Source organism: Mustela lutreola, chromosome 12, assembly GCF_030435805.1.
Source record: "Mustela lutreola isolate mMusLut2 chromosome 12, mMusLut2.pri, whole genome shotgun sequence".
NCBI classification, from domain to species: Eukaryota; Metazoa; Chordata; class Mammalia; order Carnivora; family Mustelidae; genus Mustela; species Mustela lutreola.
Genome location: NC_081301.1, coordinates 49,828,488 through 49,855,384, shown reverse-complemented (window position 1 = coordinate 49,855,384; position 26,897 = coordinate 49,828,488). Strand labels below are relative to the sequence as shown.

The following is a 26,897-nucleotide window of genomic DNA, read 5'->3' as shown; positions in this document are numbered from 1 at the left end:
CATTTTGCTTAAGAGTCAAATGCTGTTTAGGGGGGAGAAGTCAAGATGGCGGAGAAGTAGCAGGCCGAGACTACTTCAGCTAGCTGGAGATCAGCTAGATAGCTTATCTAAAGATTGCAAACACCTGAAAATCCATCGGCAGATCGAAGAGAAGAAGAACAGCAATTCTGGAAACAGAAAAACAACCACTTTCTGAAAGGTAGGACCGGCGGAGAAGTGAATCCAAAGCGACGGGAAGATAGACCCCGGGGGGAGGGGCCGGCTCCCGGCAAGCGGCAGAGCAACCGCGCACAAAATCAGGACTTTTAAAAGTCTGTTCCGCTGAGGGACATCGCTCCAGAGGCTACCCGGGGCAAAGCCCACACGGGGTCAGCGTGGCCTCAGGTCCCGCAGGGTCACAGAAGGATCAGGGGTGTCTGAGTGTCGCAGAGCTTGCGGGTATTGGAACGGGAAAGCTGGCTACAGAGACAGAGCCGACAGTAAGCTTGCAGCTCGGGGTGACCTTGAACCGGTCGCAGGCTTGGAGAGCTCGGAGCGCGGCCGGAGGTCAGGCAGACGGGAGTAACTGGGCGCGGTTCTCTGTGCGCGCACTGAGGAGTGCGGCCCTGGGCTCTCGGCTCCTCCGGGCCGGAGACCAGGAGGCCGCCATTTGTATTCCCGTCCTCCGGAACTCTACGGAAAGCGCTCAGGGAACAAAAGCTCCTGAAAGCAAACCCGAGCGGATTACTCACTCCGGCCCCTGCTAAGGGCAGTGCAATTCCGCCTGGGGCAAAGACACTTGAGAATCACTACAACAGGCCCCTCCCCCAGAAGATCAACAAGAAATCCAGCCGAGACCAAGTTCACCTACCAAAGAGTGCGGTTTCAATACCAAGGAGAGCAGCAGAATTCTAGAGGAGGAGAAAGCAAAGCACGGAACTCATGGCTTATGCCCTGTGATTTTTTTTAGTCTTGCGGTTAATTTAATTTTTTTCTTTTTCATTTTTTGTTTTTTTTTCTCGCCTTCAGGTAAAATTTTTTTTTTAACTGTTACCTTTTTCTTTTTTAACGATTCTTTACTAGTTTATCTAATACATATATTTTTTTTCTTTTTTATATTTTTCTTAGGTGTTTTCTTTTTTTTTTAAATTCTTTTCTTTTTTTTTTTCTTTCTTTTTTCTTTTTTTTTTTCTTTTTCTTTTTTTTCTTTCTTCCTTTTTGAACCTCTTTTTATCCCCTTTCTCCCCCCCTCACGATTTGGGATCTCTTCTAATTTGGTTAAAGCATATTTTCATGGGGTTGTTGCCACCCTTTTAGTATTTTACTTGCCCCCTCATATACTCTTCTCTGGACAAAATGACAAGACGGAAAAATTCAATACAAAAAAAAGAACAAGAGGCAGTACCGAAGGCTAGGGACCTAATCAATACAGACATTGGTAATATGTCAGATCTAGAGTTCAGAATGACAATTCTCAAGGTTCTAGCCGGGCTCGAAAAAGGCATGGAAGATATTAGAGAAACCCTCTCGAGAGATATAAAAGCCCTTTCTGGAGAAATAAAAGAACTAAAATCTAACCAAGGTGAAATCAAAAAAGCTATTAATGAGGTGCAATCAAAAATGGAGGCTCTAACTGCTAGGATAAATGAGGCAGAAGAAAGAATTAGTGATATAGAAGACCAAATGACAGCAAATAAAGAAGCTGAGCAAAAGAGGGACAAACAGCTACTGGACCACGAGGGGAGAATTCGAGAGATAAGTGACACCATAAGACGAAACAACATTAGAATAATTGGGATTCCAGAAGAAGAAGAAAGTGAGAGGGGAGCAGAAGGTATACTGGAGAGAATTATTGGGGAGAATTTCCCCAATATGGCAAAGGGAACGAGCATCAAAATTCAGGAGGTTCAGAGAACGCCCCTCAAAATCAATAAGAATAGGCCCACACCCCGTCACCTAATAGTAAAATTTACAAGTCTCAGTGACAAAGAGAAAATCCTGAAAGCAGCCCGGGAAAAGAAGTCTGTAACATACAATGGTAAAAATATTAGATTGGCAGCTGACTTATCCACAGAGACCTGGCAGGCCAGAAAGAGCTGGCATGATATTTTCAGAGCACTAAATGAGAAAAACATGCAGCCCAGAATACTATATCCAGCTAGGCTATCATTGAAAATAGAAGGAGAGATTAAAAGCTTCCAGGACAAACAACAACTGAAAGAATTTGCAAACACCAAACAAGCTCTACAGGAAATATTGAAAGGGGTCCTCTAAGCAGAGAGAGAGCCTACAAGTGGTAGATCAGAAAGGAACAGAGACCATATACAGTAACAGTCACCTTACAGGCAATACAATGGCACTAAATTCATATCTCTCAATAGTTACCCTGAATGTGAATGGGCTAAATGCCCCTGTCAAAAGACACAGGGTATCAGAATGGATAAAAAAACAAAACCCATCTATATGTTGCCTCCAAGAAACTCATTTTAAGCCCGAAGACACCTCCAGATTTAAAGTGAGGGGGTGGAAAAGAATTTACCATGCTAATGGACATCAGAAGAAAGCAGGAGTGGCAATCCTTATATCAGATCAATTAGATTTTAAGCCAAAGACTATAATAAGAGATGAGGAAGGACACTATATCATACTCAAAGGGTCTGTCCAACAAGAAGATTTAACAATTTTAAATATCTATGCCCCCAACGTGGGAGCAGCCAACTATATAAACCAATTAATAACAAAATCAAAGAAACACATCAACAATAATACAATAATAGTAGGGGACTTTAACACTCCCCTCACTGAAATGGACAGATCATCCAAGCAAAAGATCAGCAAGGAAATAAAGGCCTTAAACGACACACTGGACCACATGGACATCACAGATATATTCAGAACATTTCATCCCAAAGCAACAGAATACACATTCTTCTCTAGTGCACATGGAACATTCTCCAGAATAGATCACATCCTGGGTCCTAAATCAGGACTCAACCGGTATCAAAAAATTGGGATCATTCCCTGCATATTTTCAGACCACAATGCTCTAAAGCTAGAACTCAACCACAAAAGGAAGTTTGAAAAGAACCAAAATACATGGAGACTAAACAGTATCCTTCTAAAGAATGAATGGGTCAACCGGGAAATTAAAGAAGAATTGAAAAAAATCATGGAAACAAATGATAATGAAAATACAACGGTTCAAAATCTGTGGGACACAACAAAGGCAGTCCTGAGAGGAAAATATATAGCGGTACAAGCCTTTCTCAAGAAACAAGAAAGGTCTCAGGTACACAACCTAACCCTACACCTAAAGGAGCTGGAGAAAGAACAAGAAAGAAACCCTAAGCCTAGCAGGAGAAGAGAAATCATAAAGATCAGAGCAGAAATCAATGAAATAGAAACCAAAAAAACAATAGAACAAATCAACGAAACTAGGAGCTGGTTCTTTGAAAGAATTAATAAAATTGATAAACCCCTGGCCAGACTTATCAAAAAGAAAAGAGAAAGGACCCAAATAAATAAAATCATGAATGAAAGAGGAGAGATCACAACTAACACCAAAGAAATACAAACTATTATAAGAACATACTATGAGCAACTCTACGCCAATAAATTTGACAATCTGGAAGAAATGGATGCATTCCTAGAAACATATAAACTACCACAACTGAACCAGGAAGAAATAGAAAGCCTGAACAGACCCATAACCAGTAAGGAGATTGAAACAGTCATTAAAAATCTCCAAACAAACAAAAGCCCAGGGCCAGACGGCTTCCCGGGGGAATTCTACCAAACATTTAAAGAAGAACTAATTCCTATTCTCCTAAAACTGTTCCAAAAAATAGAAATGGAAGGAAAACTTCCAAACTCATTTTATGAGGCCAGCATCACCTTGATCCCAAAACCAGACAAGGATCCCACCAAAAAAGAGAGCTATAGACTGATATCCTTGATGAACACAGATGCGAAAATACTCAACAAAATACTAGCCAATAGGATTCAACAGTACATTAAAAAGATTATTCACCACGACCAAGTGGGATTTATTCCAGGGCTGCAAGGTTGGTTCAACATCCGCAAATCAGTCAATGTGATACAACACATCAATAAAAGTAAGAACAAGAACCATATGATACTCTCAATAGATGCTGAAAAAGCATTTGACAAAGTACAGCATCCCTTCCTGATCAAAACTCTTCAAAGTGTAGGGATAGAGGGCACATACCTCAATATCATCAAAGCCATCTATGAAAAACCCACCGCAAATATCATTCTCAATGGAGAAAAACTGAAAGCTTTCCCACTAAGGTCAGGAACACGGCAGGGATGTCCATTATCACCACTGCTATTCAACATAGTACTAGAGGTCCTAGCCTCAGCAATCAGACAACAAAAGGAAATTAAAGGCATCCAAATCGGCAAAGAAGAAGTCAAATTATCACTCTTCGCAGATGATATGATACTATATGTGGAAAACCCAAAAGACTCCACTCCAAAACTGCTAGAACTTATACAGGAATTCAGTAAAGTGTCAGGATATAAAATCAATGCACAGAAATCAGTTGCATTTCTCTACACCAAAAACAAGACAGAAGAAAGGGAAATTAAGGAGTCAATCCCATTTACAATTGCACCCAAAACCATAAGATACCTAGGAATAAACCTAACCAAAGAGACACAGAATCTATACTCAGAAAACTATAAAGTACTCATGAAAGAAATTGAGGAAGACACAAATAAATGGAAAAATGTTCCATGCTCCTGGATTGGAAGAATAAATATTGTGAAAATGTCTATGCTACCTAAAGCAATCTACACATTTAATGCAATTCCTATCAAAGTACCATCCATCTTTTTCAAAGAAATGGAACAAATAATTCTAAAATTTATATGGAACCAGAAAAGACCTCGAATAGCTAAAGGGATATTGAAAAAGAAAGCCAACGTTGGTGGCATCACAATCCCGGACTTTAAGCTCTATTACAAAGCTGTCATCTGCAAGACAGCATGGTACTGGCACAAAAACAGACCCATAGATCAATGGAACAGAATAGAGAGCCCAGAAATAGACTCTCAACTCTATGGTCAACTAATCTTCGACAAAGCAGGAAAGAATGTCCAATGGAAAAAAGACAGCCTTTTCAATAAATGGTGCTGGGAAAATTGGACAGCCACATGCAGAAAAATGAAATTGGACCATTTCCTTACACCACACACAAAAATAGACTCAAAATGGATGAAGGACCTCAATGTGCGAAAGGAATCCATCAAAATCCTTGAGGAGAACACAGGCAGCAACCTCTTTGACCTCAGCCGCAGCAACATCTTCCTAGGAACAACGCCAAAGGCAAGGGAAGCAAGGGCAAAAATGAACTATTGGGATTTCATCAAGATCAAAAGCTTTTGCACAGCAAAGGAAACAGTTCACAAAATCAAAAGACAACTGACAGAATGGGAGAAGATATTTGCAAACGACATATCAGATAAAGGACTAGTGTCCAGAATCTATAAAGAACTTAGCAAACTCAACACCCAAAGAACAAATAATCCAATCAAGAAATGGGCAGAGGACATGAGCAGACATTTCTGCAAAGAAGACATCCAGATGGCCAACAGACACATGAAAAAGTGCTCCATATCACTCGGCATCAGGGAAATACAAATCAAAACCACAATGAGATATCACCTCACACCAGTCAGAATGGCTAAAATCAACAAGTCAGGAAATGACAGATGCTGGCGAGGATGCGGAGAAAGGGGAACCCTCCTACACTGTTGGTGGGAATGCAAGCTGGTGCAACCTCTCTGGAAAACAGCATGGAGGTTCCTCAAAATGTTGAAAATAGAACTGCCCTATGACCCAGCAATTGCACTATTGGGCATTTACCCTAAAGATACAAACGTAGTGATCCAAAGGGGCACGTGTACTCGAATGTTTATAGCAGCAATGTCCACAATAGCCAAACTATGGAAAGAACCTCGATGTCCATCAACAGATGAATGGATCAAGAAGATGTGGTATATATACACAATGGAATACTATGCAGCCATCAAAAGAAATGAAATCTTGCCATTTGCAACAACATGGATGGAACTAGAGCGTATCATGCTTAGCGAAATAAGTCAAGCGGAGAAAGACAACTATCATATGATCTCCCTGATATGAGGAAGTGGTGATGCAACATGGGGGCTTAAGTGGGTACGAGAAGAATAAATGAAAGAAGATGGCATTGGGAGGGAGACAAACTATAAGTGACTCTTAATCTCACAAAACAAACTGAGGGTTGCTGGGGGGAGGGGGTTTGGGAGAAGGGGGTGGTATTATGGACATTGGGGAGGGTATGTGTTTTGGTGAGTGCTGTGAAGTGTGTAAATCTGGTGATTCACAGACCTGTACCCCTGGGGATAAAAATATATGTTTATAAAAAATAAAAAATTATATTAAAAAAAAAAAAGAGTCAAATGCTGTTTAAGGGTCAAAATGGTCATTCTTGAAAAACATTCAAGGGGATCCCAATTCAAAGTCTGGGGCATGATTTCCAAACAGCTCCGTCCCTATCAAGTTTCCTTTCACCACTATCCCCATCACGACCTGGAGCTTAGGTGCCAAAGTCCTGAACTCCCTTTCCAGCCTCCCCCCACCTGCCATTGTTTCCTCCCTTTATACTTTCTTTAACCTCCAACCCTTTGGTACGTGGATCATTTTAGCTTTCCTCACCCCTAGACTCGCAGTATCAATTCTTTCTCTGGAAGAAGAGGTTGGGAGGGGCGCCCAGGTGGCTCAGCTGTTAAGTGTCTGACTTTGACTCAGGTCATGAGCCCAGAGTCCTGGGATTGAGCCCCAAGTCGGGCTCCCTGCTCTGCAGGAAGCCTGCTTCTCCCTCTCCCACTCCCCCTGCCTGTGCTCCCTCTCTCACTGTGTCTGTGTCTCTCGCTGTGTCTGTGTCAAATAAATAAATAAAATCTTAAAAAAGAAAAAAAGAGAGAGAGAGAGATTGGAAAAAACTGAGCAGGCTAACAAATGTAGGATTACTTTTCCAAGATACAGTACATTGATTCTGTACCTTGATGCACTAATACTGCATATTATACTCATATCGTACCTTAGCCCTGGACAGTACTCTATTTGTGAGCATTCACACATTTATTCTGCTTGCACTCACCTTGATGTGGTCAGGCCTTCCATGGGTATGGATGCTTTCTGGTACTCCATCTTGGGCTTGAAGGACTCTCTGGGCAGGTAACAGTGATAGAGAGGGTAGTTCTCGGTGTATTCGGAGAGTAGACATGGTTTCTCTATTTTATCATAAATCTTGGTAGGGAGATGTGGACAGTGATGCCGCCTACAAAAAAGACACAAGTCAGGTCTGTTATCTTCTGGGAAAGAATACAGCTAGTCTGATGATGCCACCTTCTCAAAATGGGACCCCAGGTTTTCAAATCAAGACTGCCAGCATTATTGCTGGGTATTTACCCTAAAGATACAAACGTAGTGATCCGAAGGGGCACGTGCACCCGAATGTTGATAGCAGCAATGTCCACAATAGCCAAACTATGGAAAGAACCTAGATGTCCATCAACAGATGAATGGATAAGGAAGATGTGGTATATATACACAATGGAATACTATGCAGCCATCAAAAGAAATGAAATCTTGCCATTTGCGACAACGTGGATGGAACTAGAGCGTATCATGCTTAGCGAAATAAGTCAAGCGGAGAAAATGGCAACTATCATATGATCTCCCTGATATGAGGAAGTGGTGATGCAACATGGGGGCTTAAGTGGGTAGGAAAAGAATCAATGAAACAAGATGGGATTGGGAGGGAGACAAACCATAAGTGACTCTTAATCTCACAAAACAAACTGAGGGTTGCTGGGGGGAGGGGGGCTGGGAGAAGGGGGGTGGGGTTATGGACATTGGGGAGGGTATGTGCTTTGGTGAGTGCTGTGAAGTGTGTAAACCTGGAGATTCACAGACCTGTACCCCTGGGGATAGAAATATATGTTTATAAAAAATAAAAAAAAATTTTTTTAAAAGACTGCCAGCATTAAAAACAGGAACTTAACTTTTCTCTACTAAACTAGGAAGCGACCAGAATTTTTTTTAATGCTGGATAGCAGCAAACGGCTCATCACCCAAATTCCTTAAATCACAACATTATACACAAGCATAACTGATGGTCAACCACACAGATGCCATACTGCCTGTTTAAATATGAAATACTTCCAGTGCCCTAATGGGTAAATCGCTGTGGCCCCAAGCCCTTTGAGGGATGCTCCAGCTGGTCTCCCAATCACCCAGCAGTCAGGGTTCAACACCTGACCTGACCCTGCACTGCAGGGCTGTGCACTAAGCCTTTCCTAGTTAGCTGGTACCTGGATCAACTCAGAATGTCACCTTTCCAGATAAGGGCCATCACACGGAGCAAAACTCCCTCAGTTCTGAGCTCGCTCCATGCCACTGGCTATGGAAACCTGTTGCACACTGAAAGCCTGGCTCCTCCTCGGGTCTCGCCTCAGCTGTTGCCCCCACAGAAAGACTTCCACTGGTTATCTTCTACCTAAGATCCACCCAGCAGCCTTCCCCTGGCACAGAGGCTCTCTCATCCCAGCGCGTGCCTCTCCCATCACCTACTGCTCGCAGTCATTGGCTGGTCTGCTGGTGAGCCTGATCACGGTCTCTTGTCTGTCAAGCTCAGTACCTTCTCTATCTTGCTCACTGCTAGAGTCCCTTATCCTGCCTGGTACACCGCAGACTATCTGCCAATGAATAATTACTGATCAAATGACAAGATACAGAAATATATTATTAAATAAACGTGAGGTCTCTTTACACAACTAGATGAGAGAAAAGAATTTGAAGTTATAATTCATGGGAAGTTTTCCCATTTTGCACACATGGTAATAAATGAACCTTAGGATTCTACTTATCGCTGGACAAAGGGTGGCCGTTGGAGCTCTCAAAACCTAAGCAGTCTGTCAATTATTCATATGCCACAGACAACTCTTACCAACCAGCTGGGGCACCCCTTGTCTTCAGACATCAACACAGCCACAAACCCACACATTTGTGATCTCCAACTTCCTTCCACCAAGGAATAGCACAGAATGGCTTATTTTAAAACTTTTTTTTTACATTGATTTTAATTAGAGAAACAAAATATACAAAAAAAAAAAAAATACACAGTATTCTGGGGCAGCACATGGGGGAAGAGAGAGAGAGAATACATCACTGTTCTCATCTAAAGCATTTTCCAGGCAATGGTTAGCATGCTATTTATTCCTGCTGTTAATAAGTTCCTCCCTCTGTATCAGTGTTTTCCTGCCACCACTGTTGTTACCAGTACTTTTCTTCCACCTCCCAGACCCTAGAGAAAACAATCAACACCTGTTGGGTTCATACGGCTAGTACTGCATATTAACAAGTACCTTTAGAGAGAACACTCTTTGCAGGGCACCTGCCGGCTCAGTCGGTTAAGTGTCCACACTTAGCGGGGAATCTGTCTGAGAGTCAATCTCTCTCTCTCCCTCTCCTCCTCCACTCTGGAGTCACTCTCTAAATAAATCTTTATAAGACAGAGAAAGAGAGCCCTATATGATTCTTTTCTCATTTGTAGGTTTGTGTATCAGAAAAGCCTTAAGATAGCACAAACTTGCCACATTCTTTTTTTTTTAACATTTTTGTTTGTTTGTTTGTTTGTTTTTGTTTTTAAGTAATCTCTACACCAAGATGGGGCTCAAACTTACAACCCAGAGCATCAGGCGGCATAGGCTCCACCAACTGAGGCAGCCAGGCACCCCTACTTTTTATTTTTATTATTACAGAAGTACTACTGGTTCCCAATATTTTAGATTTTCCTAATTATTGACAAGGAAATCTTCCACATAAATATGCCACCCTGAGGGTACAAATTTCAGTGTTAAATACACTTAATAAAAGTTTAGTTGTTCTTTTTCAAAATGCATGTTGTTGGCATTTCATAGACAAAGATTATTGTGTTTAACATTTTATATATTTAATAAAATGGGCCCTAATCATGGCTACATGAGTCAGTGAGTGCTTTCATCTTCTGTTCACTCAAGAGATAATTGTGTTTGCACAGTAAACAAAATAACCGCATCCCATGCTATGTAAACATTAGATATCATTACCATTCCTGTGTTCACCATCAGTCCAATTACCTGAGGTTTCAATCTGAACCAATTAGCACCCTATCATTTTAGGATTCCTACAAACCTCAAATCAAAAGCCAAGAACTGCTGCCTACCAAAAATGCCTCTGCCAATCTATTTTGTTCACCCGCGCTCTGAGAAAAAAAGTCATGATTTTATTAAGAATAACTTTGATTCAAGCACTTGCAATAAAATCGACCCCACAGGCATAGCAATATTTTCCCTTTCCAGGGCCCTTGTTTTGCAAACCAGTAAAACTTTGTTTTTATATAATCCCCCCTTTCCATAAGGTTACTTTTTTTGACTTCACACTATAAAGACTTATTCCTCAAGAAAAATAAATTTCATGGCAAAATACTACATTGTGATTGGTATTGTGAGAGGGGATTTCAATAAAGCAATAAGCTTCCACTCAGACACTGATGTTCCTTGAAGTGGAATGTTATCTGTCTATAGGGAAGGCGGCCGGGTTGTTCTGAACTCGTTGCTAGTTAACTAAAATCTGTCTCACTCTGAAGTACCAAAGACTCTTAATTGAAAGTAAATGTTTCACCACCTGTCTGCTCCTAGGACGCCCTCCTTTGCCTTACTCTTTAACCCAAAGCCCTGAGTATACTCCCAAGTCGCCAAGCACGGTATCTCCTCCTTGTCGGTCTGCCACCTTTTTCCCAAAAAAGGGAAACACTTCAATTCTTAATTTTTAGTGGGCCTAGGAGTGATTAAAGAAAGTGTGTGGAGGGAAGCTTGAGTGGCTCAGTCAATTAAGCAGCTGCCTTCGGCTCGGGTCATGATCCCAGGGTTCTGGGATCGAGTCCCACATCAGGGTCCCTGCTCCGTGGAGAGTCTGCTTCTCCCTCTCCCTCTGCCTGCTGCTCTCCCTGCTTATGCATGCTCTCTCCCTGTCAAATGAATAAATACAATCTTAAAAAAGAGAGAGAGATTGGAAGAAAGGAAGGAAGGGGAAAAGAATGTGGAATCACCAAGCTTTGGGTATTTTTTTTTTTAAGATTTTATTTATTTATTTGACAGATAGAGATCACAAGTAGGCAGAGAGGCAGGCAGAGAGAGAGGAGGAAGCAGACTCCCTGCCGAGCAGAGAGCCTGATTCGGGGCTCAATCCCACAACCCTGGGATCATGACCTGAGCTGAAGGTAGAGGCTTTAACCCACTGAGCCACCCAGGCACCCCAAGCTTGGGGTATTTTAAAGTAAGCCTGACAATCATGAGCCCAAGAAAGGAGACCTCTTCAAACTCTCTGATACCCATATCCTTTGAGGGGCTGCCATGGCCACCAGGCTGGGGGTACACACTCAAACCAGCCCACTAGGGGCCACTAGGCAGAGAAGGCAAAAGGAAGGGAGGCTTCCTTACCAGGACCATCTAAAGTCTTTCCACTCCAGAATTTACTAAAGGACCACAGGAAAAAGGAAATAATCCTTTTTCTGATATTTGGTAAAGGGAATAGTGGAAACCTTTCAACAGAATACAGAAAAGGTGAATAATAGTTGACTCTGAGCACTGACTCCAAGCTAGAACTATGGAATTTTAAAAATTGAATTTTAAAAGGGGTCATGGAGGGATGCCTGGGTGGCTGTCTGTTACGCACCCGCCTTCGGCTCAAGTCGTGATCCCAGGGTCCTGGGATCAAGTCCCGCATCAGGCTCCCTGCTCAGGAGGAAGCCTGCTTCTCTCTCTGCCTACTGCTCCCCACTATTTATGCTCTCTCTCTCTCTCTCTCTCACTGAAAAGTAAGTGGATAAAATCTTTAAAAATAAGTAAAGAAGAGGAGCTATGGAGATTATCTAATCCAATGTCCTCACAATGCTGACAAAAAAAAAAAAAAAAATCAGAAGTTCAGATAACCATGTGTACAACCCAGCCATGGAAAGCATCTAGTTCTCTTTTGCATCTGAATGACCAGACTCATTTCCTGACATCTAGGTCTGTAGGATCCATAGAATGGATGAGAGAACATTAAAGATCTGACAAGTTCCTCTAGCATTGTAGCACCTGATAGAGAATACAAGCCAGGTAGGAGAGCCACACACATTTTAAATGTTCTAGTAGCTACCTTCAAATGGTAAAAGGAGGCAAAATTAATTTGAATATATAATTTAATCCAATATATTCCATTTCAACATATAATCAATATCAAAAATTAAGATATTTTGCTTTCATACTAGAACTTCAAAATCCAATAGGCATTTTACATTGACTGCATGTCTCAATTAGAAATAACACATTTCGAGGCACCTGGGTGACTCAATCGGTTAAGTGTCCAACTCCTAATTTCAGCCCAGGTCACCATCTCAGGGTCGTGAGATCGAGCCCCATGTCAGGCTCCACACTCAGCACAGAGTCTGCTTGAGATTCTGTCTCTCCCTCTGCCTCCTCCCCACCCCCACTCACACACACACGCACTAAATACATAAATAGATAAATAAAATCTTTTTAAAAAAAGGAATGGATACCACATTTCAAGGGCTTACTAGCCCCCGAAGGTGGTGGCTAGTAGCACAATCTAGAATCTGAAGGTTCACAAGAAAGAAATGTCAACCCTTGGATGCCAGCGTTCTCCGCAAGCAGAAGAAAGAACAATGTACCTAGAAATATTTTTCTTGATTCATATCACATTTATCTCCTACTTGGACTCTCTGACTTGCCTTCCTGGGACATAAACAGAGGCCCTAAGGGACAGGAAAAATTGAATTTTCCTTTAATTCTTCTTGCTCCACAGAGCCAAGCTTCAGTTCCATGTGCCTGTGACACTCTCCGGAGCTGCCCTCCTTCCTGCCACTTCCATATTCCCAAAATGCTTCTTGTTCTTCAAGGCCCATCTTGCAAGCCATGCCTACCACCACCACCACCACCCTTGGAAGCTGCTAAGAATGCAACTGCACTGTCACGGGCTAGGACTCACTGTCTCCTCTGGCTGTGTGCCTGGCTGTGTCCCTACCTCTTTCAGGAACATTTTTCTATACCGCCTTACATGGGCGTTTACTTATAAACTTTCAGATCAATTCTCCTCATGGCTGCAAACACAGATGTTCATCCTGGCAAAAAGCTGATGAACAGCATGGCAATTCTTCTGGCCACCAACAAGCACCACAAACAATAGCCAGGGTACTGTAACTGAATTTCTCAAGCACAGAAGCTTCCAATCCTCTTTTTTTTTTTTTTTAAGATTTTATTTTATTTTTTTATTTTTATTTTAAAAATATATTTAAATATATTTTATTTATTTTATTTTTATTTATTTATTTTAAGATTTTAAGATTTTATTTACTTATTTATTTTTTTAAAGATTTTATTTATTTATTTGACAGAGATCACAAGTAGGCAGAGAGGCAGGCAGAGAGAAAGTGAGAGAGGGAAGCAGGCTCCCTGCTGAGCAGAGAGCCCGATGCAGGGCTCAATCCCAGGACCCTGGGATCATGACCTGAGCAGAAGGCAGAGGCTTTAACCCACTGAGCCACCCAGGTGCCCTCCAATGCTCTTTTAGATGGTGACCTGTTTGTAAACAATATAGCATCTATGGATAGCAATGACTTCTCTTGCCTCTACCATGGTTTCCCAGACTCCCCCGAGTTTAGCCTGGTGTGGGCAGGGAAGAAGGCTCTCCTTCACTCCGGAAGGCAATGCACATGGCAGAGAGGGACTTTGGAGGCAGGAAGATCTGGTTTCCAATTCTAGGCCTGTCACTGACTGCTTGTGTACTGTTAAGGAGCCTTTTTTTCCCTAGTTAATGTAATTCTTCTGAGCTTCAGTTTCTTCCCGATCTATAGATAACTTCTACTTTGTAGGATTATGTGGATTAAATCAAATACTGGAGATAAAAGGACTAGCCTAGTCCAAGGCAAGCAGTCTGAAATTAATAGGCTGTTTATTGAGCAATTACTATCCACCACATGGGCTAAGAGTTTTATATGTTATCCCGTCTAATCCTCATAGTAATGCCACAAACAAGACACTATTATCCCCATTTTATAAACATGAAACTGAGACATGGGAGGTGTGATTTTGCTCAAGGCCACATAGCCAGACTGCAATGAAATCAGGACTAAAACCCCAGATCTTCTGCCTGATTCCAAAGCCTGTGCCCTTAATCACAGCCATATACTGTGTGGTTTCAGGGGAGGCCAACCTATACCGAATACCTCTGGTTTCTGGATGCCCGGGTAAATGTAGGGACAGCCCAGTTAATAGGCTGCTCTTAGACCTGTCCCTTCCCCTTCACTACACTCAGAATCTTCCAAGGCAAGACACACTCCTCTTTCCCAAAGACCCTAAAACTATTCTGAAAGAAACCCACAAAGACATACAATTCCAAATACTCTTTAAAATTCTGACCTTTCCATTGCTTCTTGGCCTTGGGACTAAGATCAAGTGCAAAACTCTGACCTTTCCACAGATCTTTGATGTCATCCAAAGAAGAGCAAATCATTCAAGCAGTAACAATAACAACCAGGAAAACAAAGAACATGGAACGCCAGGTCCAGAGGACCCACGAGATCAGCCAGCCCTACCGCTTCCTCAGGCAGATGTGGACCCTGGGACCAAGAGATGCTGAGCTGCTGCCTGAGGTCACACAGCTGGTCAGCAGCAACGTTCAGCCCACGTCCCACGTCACCTCCCACATAACTGACTTCCAGTTACAATCCAATGTAAAACTCAAAGTTCACACTCTTTAAGGATTTACAGCCCATTTTTCCTTTTTCCCAGTAGTTAGGAGTCTGTGACCTGTCACAGCTGCTATGTGAGGGAAGAAAACAGAGCAGAAAATGCATTCTTGGGTCTAGTAGTGGAGAAACTGCCAAGGATCAGCAAACCTCCAGTCATAAAAGTCACATTCCACGCTGATAGTTCAGAAAGAGTCCAGGGTGTCTAGAATAACAAAAACTTGAAGTTCCTAGAGGCAGGATCTTCTCAGAGGAAAACCCATGTCTCTGGAATGGTCTCCTTGAACATGAGCAGCTCACAAAGCCAACCCAAGTAATCTCTGCTGGTAAGTAAAGCTAGTGCTTTTCCTGAAATGCATATTATATACTTTCAGTGATTGATAAACTTCCAAATTGTTTACTAAAATTTCTTCTTTCCTCTTTATAACATACCCAAAGAGCCAAAGGACAAGTGAAAATGTTTTTATTAACAGATACATGGGACCATTTTTGAACATACATAGATATATATTTCATGCCGATGTTGAGACATAAGGACTCATACTCCCTACCTACCTTTTCTATACAGATCTTTAAAGAGTCAGAACAGGGGCACCTGGGTGGCTCAGTCAGGTAGGCCTCTGACTCGTGATTCCAGCTCAGGTCATGATCTCAGGGTCGTGAGATCAAGCGCCATATCAGGTTCCATGCTCAGTGCAGAGTCCGGTTGAGATCCTCTCTCTCCCTTGCTTCCTCCCCCTGCTCACACACAAGCGCTTGCTCACTCTCTAAAATAAATAAATAAATAAATAAGATCTTAAAAAAAAAAAAAATCAGAACATTGTGAGAAATCTGGTAACTCCAGCTTATGTTCTGCCCACAGTACTAGGGAAGTGAGCAGGGAGTATAAAGTAGAACTCTTTGGTGGCAACTTGTCTTTCAGCAGATCAGAATTAGAGTGACAGAAGGCAGGTCCAAAACCTTAAATATGGGAAGGAGAGTAAGCAACCTGAAGACCATTTGGTACAAACATGACAGGTGCAAACGATGACCCAACCAGCAGCGCCTCAGAGGCCACAGCGAAGAGAACCTGAGGTCACAACTGAGTTTAGGGAGAAAGATTGTCTTGATTGATTAGCCATTTCTGTCAAGGATGCCAGGCTAGGGAAGTGGGGAAGAGTGGATCAATCAGCCAATCAACAAAAGGGAAGGAAAGAAAGGAAGGGAATACTGGTGGAGATGACCACACACCATTGAAAATGGTGACTGGCTGGAATGACACCTTTGGAAAATATCCAGAATGACAACAAAGCCATAAAAGTATAAATGAACTCCCTAAGAAGACAAAGTAATAAAAACAAGGACAAAACCTTGAAGAGCACTAGGTTTAGGAAATAGGACAAAGAAGTTGCAGGGTGGGGGAGAAAAAAAAAACCTCACAATAAAAAGAAAATTCAGGGGCACCTGGGTGGCTCAGTCATTAAGCATCTGCCTTCGGCTCAGGTCAGGATCTCAGGGTCCCGGTTCAAGCCCCATCTCAGACTCTCTCCTGGGCAGGAAGCCTGCCTCTCCCTCTCCCACTCCCCTTGCTTGTGTTCCCTCTCTCACTATGTCTCTGTGTTAAATGAATAAAATCTTTAAAAAAAAAAAAAAGTAAAAAAAAAATTCAGTGACGTAAAGGTCAAATGAAGACTTAAGTGTTCAACAGTTAAATGCCACAGAAAAAAAGACCTGAGGACAGACAAAAAGACATCTCTTCTGTTGACTGAAAATTGCCTTTAGTGGAGCCATGAATTGAGGCTGCTGAAGTGGAGGGAGAGAGGCCACCATGCTGAAAAATCTGGTAGCAAAAGTGGCAAGAAAAATCGAACAGGAGCTCAAGAAACTACCCAGGAAGTACCTAAGAATTGTTAACCATGTGATCACCATCAGGAGCCCGTGGACAGAAGTCAGATCATCTCTCTGTAGGTAGGGAAACAGATTAGAAGAGCGGGATCCCTTGATGAGCAAAAATAATTGATGGAGCCAGAGCCTGGGCTGCAGAGGAGATGTGATGGAGGAAGGAAGGTGGAGGCTCAGGAGACAAGATGAGAAGGGAATCAGCAGCACCAGTTTGACAGCCTTGACCCAGAGTACAAGGGCACCAGAAGAGGGAGAGCAGATGAGGTGGGAAGGCAGCCAGAAGAGATGTTCAAAGTGTACACAGGGCACTCAGGGCAGGGGGGGTGGAGGGGGATGCTGAGGGACAACTAGAGAGAATGCAGACCTGCTTCCAGGAGTAGTATGGTCAAGGGCAGGGCCCAAGAGGCCCAGCTGACCCATGTCAGGTGCAGGACTCTCTGCAGCAGAGCTTGGTATCTCTGGGGAGAGCTGTGGCTTGGCAGACAGGAATCTGAGGGGATATGGCAGGAGAGGAGCCCTGGCAGGCCATGAGCACTCAGGCTTGGAGGACAGAAGGGAAGTCAGCAAGAGCCAGGGGTCTTTGGGAGAAACTGCGGGCCTGGAGAGAGCAAGACAGAATGTGTGCGGGGCTATTCTTCCCCTTGTCAGTCAAAAGGAAGAAGAGTTTCTTCTGCAAAAAAGTACTGACATTAACTGGAGAAACCATTTCAAGAAAGTTCAATTGGTCAGGGCATCTTCAGAAGATACAGGGCAGGGACTCTGGCAGGGGCCCCATGGACCCTTGGAAACAGACACATGGAAGAGGAGAGAGAGAGAAACAGGCCAGTTGCCAAGGCTCTTTCTCTTTCTAACTCTTAGAGAGTCAAGCCTCCCCAGAGACTTGGCAACGCTCAACCCAGAACTTCATTCCTACCCATTCCCCTTCACTTCCTTCAGGTTTTAGATCAAAAATACCTCCTTCTAGGAGGACTTCCGAACCCCCACATCAGTTCATGTTCACTCTGCTCTTGCCCACATTCACACACACATGCTGGTAATCTCTTGCTCAAGTCTAACCTGCCGGGGGGTCTTGTTGCATTACCTTGGTGCATGGCTCCTGATGATTGCTGGAAGCATACAAGAACAGGACCAGGTATGGTCATGGCCTCGCAGAGAACAATTACAAACGGCTGAAGAGGAAACCCAGCACCTATACTCATGTTTGTTTACCCTTGTTGTATGGCTCTTCCCCTTGTAAACAAAGCCTAGAAATTGGTTTTTAAAAACAAATCTTTGGACCTGTCTCAAATCTCTCTCTCTCTCTCTCTCTCTCTCTCACATACACACACACACACACACACACACACACACACAATTTGAGCTGAATTACAAACCCAGATGTGAAATCTAGAATTATAAATGTTTCCGAAGAGAATATCTTTGTAACGTAAGGGAAAGCAAAGAAAATAGTAATTATAAAAGGAGGAATTAGTTAGACATTGTCCAAGTCAAAACCTGCTCAAAGATACCATTAAGAAAATAAGCAAGGAAGCCACACACTTGGAAACAGCATTTGCAAAACAGATATCCAGTCAAAGACTGAGATCCACAACATATAAAGATTAAATATAACTCAATAATAAAGACAAAAAATAACAACCAAAGATTTGAACAGACACATCACCAAAATGATACACGAATGGATAATAAACATAGACAAAAATGCTTAATATGCATCATCAGGAAAACATCAGTTTAAACTGCAGTAAGATACCACTACACACATACCAGAATTGTTAGAATGTTAAAAACTGACAAAAGCTACTGCTCACAAAGTGAAACAACACCAATTTTCTTCCATTGTTGGTAGGAATGCAAAATAGTCCAAGACTATTTGGCAAAATACATAGCCATTTCAGGGTGCCTGGGTGGCTCCGTTGGTTAAGACTCCAACTCTTGGTTTCCACTCAGATCATGAGTTTGGGGTCAAGAGACCTATCCCCATATCAGGCTCTACATTCAGCACAGAGTCTATTTGGAGTACTCTCTCCCTCTCTCCCTGCCCCTCCTCTGCCCTTCCCCTGGCTCCTGCTCACTCATGTGCTCTCTCTGTCTAATATATTAAAAAATCTTTTTTTTTTAATGTATGGTCATTTCTACATTCTGGGCTACCTCCTAGCCCAGCAATTCCATTCCTAGGCATTTACCCACAAGAAATAAAAACCTTTATTCACAAAAAAAGAGTTAGTCAAGAATGTTCACAGAGGCACACTCGTTTAACCAAAACTAGAAACAGGCCAGACATCCATCAATGGGAGCACAGGTAAACTGTGGTATAATCATTTGACGAAAAAGTACTCAGCAAAAAAAAAAAAAAAAAAGTACTTTCAGTCACACAGCAGCAAAGAACATTTTCAGCAGAAGAACAACAAATCAAAAGAGCACATGCTTTATGGTTCCATTTATGTGAAATTCTAGAACAGGAGGAACTGATCTTTAGTGGTGGGAAAAAATCAGATTGTTGGTTACCACTGGGAGTGAGAGAAGGGACTGACTGGGAAGGAGAATGCAAGAACCTTCTGAGGTGTTGGTAATGTTCCATATATGGTATGGGTCTGGGTTGCACAAACAGTGGAATTTCTCAAAACTCAGCAAATACCACCTCAAGATTTAGGAATTTCACTGTAAATTTACCTCAAAAGAAGAAAAAGGACAAAAATATCGTGCTGCCATTAACGATATGAATGCTGAACTATTTAGGGGAGAAGTCTGCTGATTTCTGTGACTTACTCTGAAATACATAAAAAAAAAGATGGGTGGATGGAGGGATGGATGGAAAGATACGTCGATGTTAATGCTAGAATCCAGGCAGCGGATATACAAATGTTCACTTTAAAATCTTTTTTTTTTTTTTTAAGATTTTATTTATTTATCAGAGAGAGAGAACAAGCACAGGCAGACAGAGGCAGAGGGAGAAGCAGGCTCCCTGCCGAGCAAGGAGCCTGATGCGGGACTCGATCCCAGGATGCTGAGATCATGACCTGAGCCGAAGGCAACTGCTTAACCAACTGAGCCACCCAGGCGTCCCTAAAATCTTTTTAATTTTGTTGGATGTTTGAAATTTTTCAAAATGAAATGCTGGGGAAGAGAAAGAACAAGAAAAGTCTCCAAAATTTTCTAATCTTTTATAAAGATTTTATTTATTTATTTATTTGAGAGAGCACGTGCGTGTATGAGCAGGGGGAGGGGCAGAGAGAGGGGGAGAGAATGTCAAGCAGACTCCATGCTGAGTACAGAGCCAACCCAGGGCTCAATCTCAGGATCCTGAGATTACAACCAGAGACGAAATCAAGAGTCAGCTGGTCCGTGGACTGGGCCACCCAGGTGACCCTAAAATTCTCTGATTTTTAGATGTGATCATGACATTGTGGTTATATAAGAAAATGTCCATACTTTTCAAGATGCATAATAAAGTATTAAGGGGTAAAATGACAAGATGTCTTTAACTGGATGAACCAAATCTTAATAATTATCAGTGTTGGAAATGTGTACATGGGGTTTGGTTGATCACTTTATTTTCTTTTCTTTTCTTTTTTTTTTTTTTTTTTTTTTGCAGATTTAAATTCTTTTAATGAAAGAAATATTAAAACAAATCCCTAAGAGGTAGGGCCTACATGAAACAAGTGTGTATCTGCTTAAGCAAGAGTTCCCTTGAGGCTAATAGGGCTTTAGTCCAACCACCTGGGACAAAACAGGATTTTGATTTAAGCTGATGATAAGTGCAGAGCCAACAACCTAAGGAAGCTTCCCTTCTCACACTCTGAAATTTGTATCAGCTGCACTGGGCTTGTTCCCACATGGCCTTTCAGTGTCCTCCAGCCAAAAAGCAGCAAGCTCACATACTTCACTGGAGTTTCACTGTCTTCAAGAAATCTATTAAGCACCCTATGAATTTTAGATGAAATCCGACAGCTGTGCTAAACAAATCTTCCCAAGGCTCTCTTTCAGGCATTGCAAAAGCAACCAAAGCCTGTTTAATCTCGATCTTAGAACAATCACTGTCCTCAACCCACCACCACCTCACCCCGACCCAAGATGGCTTTGCTTGCATAGCACTCTGTGGTCACTCTTATCATACCATTAATCCCACAACATTAAAAACTGCTTAGTGCTTATTTGCTGCCCAGACTAGGCTCCCCTTCTGTGGGGGATGGGGGATGGGTGATAAGAAGGATATTTTGTTCACTATTATAACCAGCTAGGCTCAAGGTCCAGAATACCTACAAGTTGACAAAAATTTTTTTGGATGACTGGATGACAGAACTGTAGAACACATAGTTTACAGAAATTTTCCATGTGGTCTCACTCCTTTTGTGACCCTACAGCTAAGGAAGACAGAAATTACTAACCCCCTTCCCATATCCCAGATGTGGGAGCAAGGCCAGGGGGCTCAAGACTTGGTCAACCTCACAGCAAAATCAGTGGTAAAACCAGGACGAGGGCCAGTTTTGCTGACTTCTCAAGAGACGCTCTTTTCATCATATCTAGTTCCTTTCTGAAGAAAATTCAAGTTAATCACTCAGAATCTGAGACCCTTTTCCTCCCACAATCACAGAGCTTGGAGTTGGGGATGGAGTGGCCTCTGACTTACAATGCTGAAGAATGAACGGTACCCAATGAGCATGGATCTTACTTAGAAAGCAGGGAGAGTCTAAAGTTGGATAAACGCCACTGCCTATAAAACCCCAGATGTTTGGCTTGATGTTTCCACATGTTAAATGTCTCATATAATTAATTAAGGTAGAAAGACAACAGTTTTACTACTATATACCCTGTCAGTTTCCACCAGCTAGCTGACAGCCACCACCTCACATGCATTAATTTGTTTCATACTCTCTCCCTCCACACAGGCCCTTGTTCTCATTTCGCATAAAGAGCCATGAAGGGCTGTGAAAACACAGCCCCTTTCTGGGAGATGATCAGAAACTGGCTAAGAGTACCATGAGCTGTCATCTTTGAGGTCAGATTTCCCCAAACTACAGTAGCTCCTAAGAGACTCCTGCTTCTCTCTCAACTTCAAGTTTGGGGAAAGAACTGGAAGTTCTGCATGAGTCTGTAAATAAAAGACCAGCCATCAGCTCAGGTGTGCTGCCACTACCTTCTCCCTAACCCTGTGTATGCGGACATCTAGCCCAGCCCTCTTTCAGCTCTGAGTTTCAGCAGGTGAACTAGCAATGGCTTGAGCAGGGCCAAAGGTCCACGGAAGATGCCAGGCATAGCTGCCTTCCATCTCCTCCAGCACAGCATCCTGACATCCCAACTCTGGGGCTCAGTACTGTCTTTATGTCCTACACAAAGTTATTGAATGGCCTGAGAGTTGTCAAGTGCCTTACAAATTACTGTGAATTACCAGGTACTTCACAGGGTTTACAGACAGACATTCCCACAGCCTTGAGCCCCACAACTTGGAGCTGAGGTATCTTTAGCCTCCATGTCAGATTTTCAATGCCAAGGGCTCTGTCAAAGTCTCCGGAGACTCTTCTGTCTCTAAACATAAACCTGTCTCCTGCTATGGATATTGGAGGAGAGATGGCTTCCGTGCATTCTCTCCTGCCCCAGACCTCCCACCAGAGACCATTTCCCACCTGAGTAACCTCAAAAAGGAACACTTTGTCCTTCAAAGCAGCATGTGGCCAAGCAAAACATGCAGGCAGATCTGAATCTAGTAGTCAATGCCTCAGTTCAGACAGTGAGAATTTTCTCCACCACTCGCTCATTAGCTACCAACCTGATCATTAACTCAACATTCCCATACCCCACTGCTGCTTGCCTGAATTCTGGAAACCTTTGGAATCTCCACTGATAGCAAAATTTCAACAGCTATTCTAACCTCAATCAAAAAAAGATTTACTATTGCTAATCTGCATTTTTTTTTCTCTCTGCCTCTAAGGAGCTTTTCAAAATTTGAGCCAAATATCCTATAATGTCATTAAAGTGAAAGAAAAGTAATTTTAACAATGAGTGGAATGACGGTAGAAAAACTGCCTTATTGCACTAAATTTATTCCTCCGTGTAACATAACTATTTTTAAACAAGCATTTGATTCTTAGGGACTGAAGTCACTATTCATGACACCCCTTTCCCCACCCCCCAAAAAGCAGAAGGCTGAATTTTGAGTTTAATTATTACCACAGCTGAGCGGCTATAACAAAATTATTTCATTGTGTTGTGTGCTCATAATTCAATATGTCAAAGTAGTCTCTGATTTCGTTAATGATTCTTCCCTATTTCTCAGATGTTTGGCTTAAAGGGAAAATTTTTAAGTCACCTCTTTCCAACTGTACTCTTTCAATATATTCTTCTCTCCAGCAATTAAAGTTTACTGCTAGGAACTTTATATGGATTGTGTGAAACACAATCATTCAATAAAATATGTTATCATATGTGTTAACAGCAACACGCTTGCTTATCTCTGAAGAAATATCCTGCTTTATATTGACTGCCCAATAAACAATAACAGAAAATTCAGGTTATGCTTTGTTACTTGACAAAAACCACAAAGATTCCTGGCATAAAGAAACCAAGTTGCAGAAATTGTTCTTTTTTTCTTTTTTTTTCTTTTTTTTTTTTTTTGGTTTATATGTTTTAGCTAAAATCAGAACTTGTTAAACCCCTTGGGCTTCTGGAAGAATGCAGAGGATTTAAAGAACATTTCTTACTGGACCTCCCAGATGCTGGCAAAGGTCTAGGGAATGAGGAGGTGTTAGGAGAGAACAGACAGATCTACACACATGATGGGTGTTAAGTCCGTTCTTGATTTCTGGTAGAGATAGCCCTTCTTTACAGAAAAAGAAAATTCACAAGAATAAAATTCTTGGCTCTCGAGAATCTTTTTTCGTCTCCCATCACAGAAGAAACAAACACCAAACAGTTCTATCACACCAGCTGACAAATGTGGCCTTTGCGTTTTCTTCATAAAGGTATAAACTGCATACTAGATTTGTACACTTTCAAAGGTAACAAGATGAGTCATTAACATTTAGAAAGCACTAGTATTTATTAAGCACCAAGGGTTGGGCACAGATCTTAAGTCTCTATGTGTAGCATCTCACTTAATCTTCACCACAACCAAAAGGCACAGAAAACACTTCAGACCTGAGGTTGTGGGCCATGGTGCACCAAGACCCCAGAGGCCACAAAAGTCCAGTCATGAGGGGCGCCTGGGTGGCTCAGTGGGTTAAAGCCTCTGCCTTCGGTTCAGGTCATGATCCCAGGGTCCTAGGATCGAGCCCCACATGGGGCTCTCTGCTCAGCAGGTAGCCTGCTCCCCGCTCCCCCGCCGCCTGCCTCTCTGCCTACTTGTGATCTCTGTCAAATAAATAAATAAAATCTTAAAAAAAAAAAAAAAAAGTCCAGTCATGAGAGCCACACAGGGGCATTCATAAGGGAGAGGACCAGGGTCTCTATCTCTGACCCTCTAAGCAGCCTAAGGGGGGCAAGGCTAGAACGTCCCCCCACCACAGCTTCTAGCAAATCCCATCCTTCCTCATATTCTCCAGTCTTTGCTCTTGCCTGTTCCTTTTTCTCCTTTTTTTGTGTTCTCATTATGTTAAGTCTCAAATCCTTCAGGATCAAAGGTGGAGACCACTTCCAACCCACAAGACTCTAGGAGGCAAATTCCACTGAGAGACACAGTATCAGCAGCCCCGGATGCTGGTTATTTTGCCCTCTGCAACCAAGGGTAAAGTCAAAACCCCTGCCCAGAAGCCTTCTCACTGACTGGAACCAGATCATAATGCTGCCCCCAAGCTGCAAGGGGAGCTACAAGTCAAAGGTCTGGCTTCTTGGTCACCATAATGGACAAAAGGCAAGAGAGATGGAGTGTGGAGAGTAATCTGAGTGGCCACCAACAGAATCTGTTCTCAAGAGGATTCTAACAAAATAAGGTAGGTTTATGCATTGTCCCCATAGAACAGGGAGTTACCAGATTAAGGGTTAGGGAAAACTCCAGCGAGGGGAATAACAGGTTTTAAGGATCCACCAAACTGAAATCATGCCTATTTATTTACACTATCAGAGGCGAATCACTGATTTCAAGCACTGGCACCTTTACACCAGCAGCCAACATAGATGCCATGCAGTCACATATCCCAGTAGGGCTGGACAGGATGTCATGGAAAACTGCAAGCCAAATGCAATTTCAGAAGACACCTAGGTGCATGGGTACTAATTAGTCCAGATTATTGCACCATATAGCTCGTGCACACACAAATCTTGGAAAAAATGAAGCAGCCGTAGCTCAGATTGTGCCTTGCACTTGTTCTCATCGCCTCACCTGCTGACTGAACGTGAGCCACACGAGGATGTGCCTGGTGTGCTGGCTACAGAGACAAGCCTCATCCTGCCGACCGACTCCAAAACAGGGTTTTATTCGGTTCCTCTGGCTGTGTGAGCAGATACCCCCATGCTGGTCCGTTCCTGTGCAGCCTTCCCAAACTGTTTTCAAGAATGTGAAAAGATGCAGAAATCGTCCTAGACAGAGTAGATCATTTGGTCTTACCTATCCTACCCTCATTATCCGATAATCCTGACCGACCACTCACAAATTAAACACTGCACAACAGTACGTATCTCTGCTCCTTTGCTTGTTCATTTGCCCATATACGGATTCATTCCCGCAGCCTTCCCAAAGCTCCCGCTCCACGCCATGCACCGCGCTGGGTGTTCAGGTTAGAAAGAAAAAATACATATTCCCTGATAGAAGGACACATGTATTATTTCCTTTTTTTTAAGATTTTATTTGAGACAGAGTATGTGTGCTGAGGGAGAAGCAGACTCCCTGCTGAGCGGAGAGACTGATGCAGGTCTCAGTCCCAACGCCCTGAGATCTGAGCTGAGCCTGAAGCAGATGTTTAATCCACCGAGCCCCCCAGTCACCCAAGCACACATGGATTACTTCCTATCTTTAGCTCTTGACATTGGCGCTCAGGAAAAAGAGGCCGTTGTGCCTCATGAAGACATTGGTGCCAGTGTGCACAAACAGGCAAGAAAAGCATGGACGGAGGACGCGGGCTGAGAGTGGCCAACGATTCTGGGCAGAAACCACATCATGAAGAGTCTGGTATGCCATGTTTAGAAGTTCACACCTTGTCTTCTTGGCTAGGGATGAGGCAGCACAGCGCCCCCAGCCCACCCTCCCACCCCACCCCCCACCTCTCCCCACACGTGTCTGACACCACTAATCACAGCACTTCAGGGCACGCATCTCAGACATTCTCTGCCAACCACCCAGAAGTGCCACCTAAAAAAGAATCATTTGCCTTCTCTGCTCAAAGCAATGAGAAGTTCACAAGTTTGGCAGCAGGCGGCTGCCAAGAGTGGCCCTGTGCTGAGCCAAGCTGGACCAGGAGAGCGGTGAGTGCTGATCAAGAAAGAGCCTGCAGTCACCATGAGAGAGGTCAGGCCACTGCAGTAGCCCTGAGCAAGGTACAAATGCAAGACACACACGCCCGTGACGTCAGAATTAGGTCAAATGCCACGCTTTGGTCTAGTCACTGTCAGAAGGCATAGGATGGTGGAGAAAGCATTTAAAGCATTCCTCACTGGTGTCGGGGTGGCTAAGTCAGGTGTCTGCCTTTGGCTCAGTTTATGATCCCAGTGTGCTGGGATCGAGTCCTGCATCACGCTCCTTGCTTCTTGCTCTCCCTGTGCTGCTTCCCCTGCTTGTGCTTTAATAAATAAGCATTCTTCAAACAATAAAATCCAGGAGCCAGGGCCAGCTGAAGGTTGTGCCCAGGGGCCAGTGAGACTGTCTGAAGTAGGGAGAAAGCACACAGTAGGAGAGAGATGGGAGCTGTGCTCTATTCAGCAGTACATACACTAAAATGGAAAGAGATGTGAATTTCACTCACCTTGAAATTCCATGACAACAAGTTGCACACTGATCCCAGCAGAACCATAATACCTAGGTGCCCTCAAGCTATGAGTCAATCCCTGCAACATTTGGTGATCAATGGAAGATTATTGAAAGGTGATTAGTCTCAGTTTCCATGTCTTAGGAAAAGATATGTGATATTTAAGTTTCAACACACACAGAGAGAGAGACAGACCCATGTGTGCACAGGGACAGAGGACACAATTAGGAAGCATTCCAAACCAAGATGTGGGCAAGAAATTGGTTTGAGAAACTGCTGAGCACTG

General features: G+C 42.9%; 1 protein-coding gene across 1 annotated transcript in view; it reads right to left on the bottom strand.

Moving 5' to 3' along the window:
- The window catches only part of SAXO1 (stabilizer of axonemal microtubules 1), a 129,147-nt gene that overhangs the window by 28,261 nt on the left and 73,989 nt on the right, over positions 1-26,897 (bottom strand). The window contains exon 2 of the mRNA XM_059142859.1: positions 7,146-7,325. Within this exon, the coding sequence (XP_058998842.1) occupies positions 7,146-7,325 (180 nt within the window). The remainder of the gene's footprint in view (positions 1-7,145; positions 7,326-26,897) is intronic.